The sequence below is a fragment of the Frankliniella occidentalis genome, unplaced genomic scaffold (assembly GCF_000697945.3).
Source record: "Frankliniella occidentalis isolate FOCC.00 unplaced genomic scaffold, Focc_3.1 Scaffold55, whole genome shotgun sequence".
Taxonomy (NCBI): Eukaryota; Metazoa; Arthropoda; class Insecta; order Thysanoptera; family Thripidae; genus Frankliniella; species Frankliniella occidentalis.
Window position 1 is genome coordinate 775,018 of NW_026267185.1, and position 1,938 is coordinate 776,955.

Consider the following 1,938-nt stretch of genomic DNA (forward strand, 5'->3'; position numbering starts at 1 on the left):
GCCCCCAGGGCGAAGCCTTCCGATGGATTCGGGCGGGTCGCCCCTGTTCGGGCGGTATGCCACCGAGCACAGAAGCTCCCTCGCCGCCACCGTGAGGTGGAAGACCGGCGCTGGCAAGGGTACAGCACCCAGAAAAGCGAGTTCTTGTTTCAAGTTCCTCGCCGGACTTGAAGTGAGGCACTTGAGCGTTGCACTTGTTTTGAGTGCGACTCGAACTCGGCGGCCGGCTGATTGCGCCGCGAACGTGGGGCTTGAACGCATCCCGAACCCCCCTCGAACGAAGCACGAATGTTTCGCGCCAAACCACCCGAACGTGACCCGAGGTCAGCAGAGCTGCTCTCGCGGCGGTCCGCATCGTCTGTCCACCTGTCGCCTCTGTGTGTGCGTGGTGTGCGTCGCTGCGTTGTCGTTCAGACTGTTGTATTGTGTTCGAGTGAAATGTGTGACGAAATAGCTGCCCTCTTGGCGGCGTACGACCTCAGCCATCTTAGCGACGTCTTCAATAGTAAGTGACCCGTGACTGCGACCTCCCGTTCTGTATTAGAAATTTTGTTCCGAATTTCACTCGTACTGTGGTATTACAGAGCAGAGGATCAGCAAGGCCGCTCTCCTGGCACTGAAGGAGCAGGACCTCGGGAGCCTGTCCCCATACCTGGGTGACCACGCCTTGCTTCGGAAGCTGATTGAGGAGCAAAATTCGGTAAGTAATAACGGAGTACTGATAACACGGGGTTAGAATAGACGAGAGTAGCGACGAGCCGCCGCCGTGTCGAGTGGACAGGCGAGGCGTGGCGTGGCGTGGTGTGGCGTCCAGCAGCCGGCCGGCAGTCGGCCGCCCAGTCTCGCTAGTGAAGTCGTGTGAGGAAGGTCAGTGCCGCCTGCCCGTTTAGCAAACAACAAACAACCGCATTGGTGAGCTATGTGCAAGTCTTTTTGCAAATTCTGAATCATTTGTAGTGTCCTACGGGTAGTATCTAAATTCTCGGTTTAGGCGACCAGCAGAACTCTGTCATTTGTCCCATACACTCTCACAAGTCCAGTCACAGCACGGCAGTGTGGACAGGGCCCTTGTGTGCGGTAACGTTGTTCGTGCCATACGCTAAAATTAGTTGACAAGTAAATGCCCATCCTCCCGAATCTCTACAGGAGCCGGCGGGCTGGCCCCGGCCCTCGGCTCGGCGTTGTGGCTACCTCGAGTGCGTCCGAAACGTCTGACCAACACACGGGCACCGAGTACATGTCTAGAAGGAAATTGACATTGTTACAGCGACGCGTGTATCGGGTTCGGGTATTCGTGATTTGTGTTTTCTGGGTGCCCCCCCCCCCTCCCCCTTTCGTGGTCGAGTTTGTGCGGGCTGACTAGACATTGCATAAAGAGAGGACAGGAAATTCAGATGTGAGGATTAATTTTGTGAACATTGATTTTACAGTTAAATCGGAGGGCAGGGGCAGCATGTGATGTGACGGCACCGTTTGTGGACGTTCCCTCAACTTCCACCAGTACTCCAGAGTCTGCAACTAGCCCCCCGGTAAGTTTTTGTTTTCGTGCCCAACTGGTTCGTTTCTTGAGCAATTGTCTGTTTTCAAGCAAGGTTATTTCAGTTTTGTTGGTTCGCAATCTCAACTAAAATAATTTTACATCGACAGGATAATCAATATGGAGCTCGACGCACGTCAGTAGATGTAACTGCTCAGCCTTCAACTTCAACGGCTGTCGCGACGACCTCTGACCTTGAGGTAAGTAAACTTGCTTTAACTTATGCCGCGCTACTTCTGCATCCCCGCGACGCTCGCATTGCCTTTTTGTCCGCGAGCCCTCTTCCCGGCCACACACTGCCCCGCTGTCCGCGCCCCTGCCCCCGCTACCTCCACCACCAGCTCCGCCTGTGACCGCCCCTCGTTATGGTCGTCCCCGGCGCCCCCTACTGCCCCTCGCCG

The 1,938-nt window shown here is 55.7% G+C and overlaps 1 protein-coding gene across 1 annotated transcript in view; it reads left to right on the forward strand.

The window, feature by feature from the left end:
• Positions 1–660, forward strand: part of LOC127749449 (uncharacterized) — a 10,828-nt gene extending 10,168 nt beyond the window's left edge. Inside the window, exon 5 of the mRNA XM_052267593.1 lies at positions 585–660. Within this exon, the coding sequence (XP_052123553.1) occupies positions 585–660 (76 nt within the window). The remainder of the gene's footprint in view (positions 1–584) is intronic.
• The last annotated feature ends 1,278 nt before the right edge of the window (positions 661–1,938 follow it).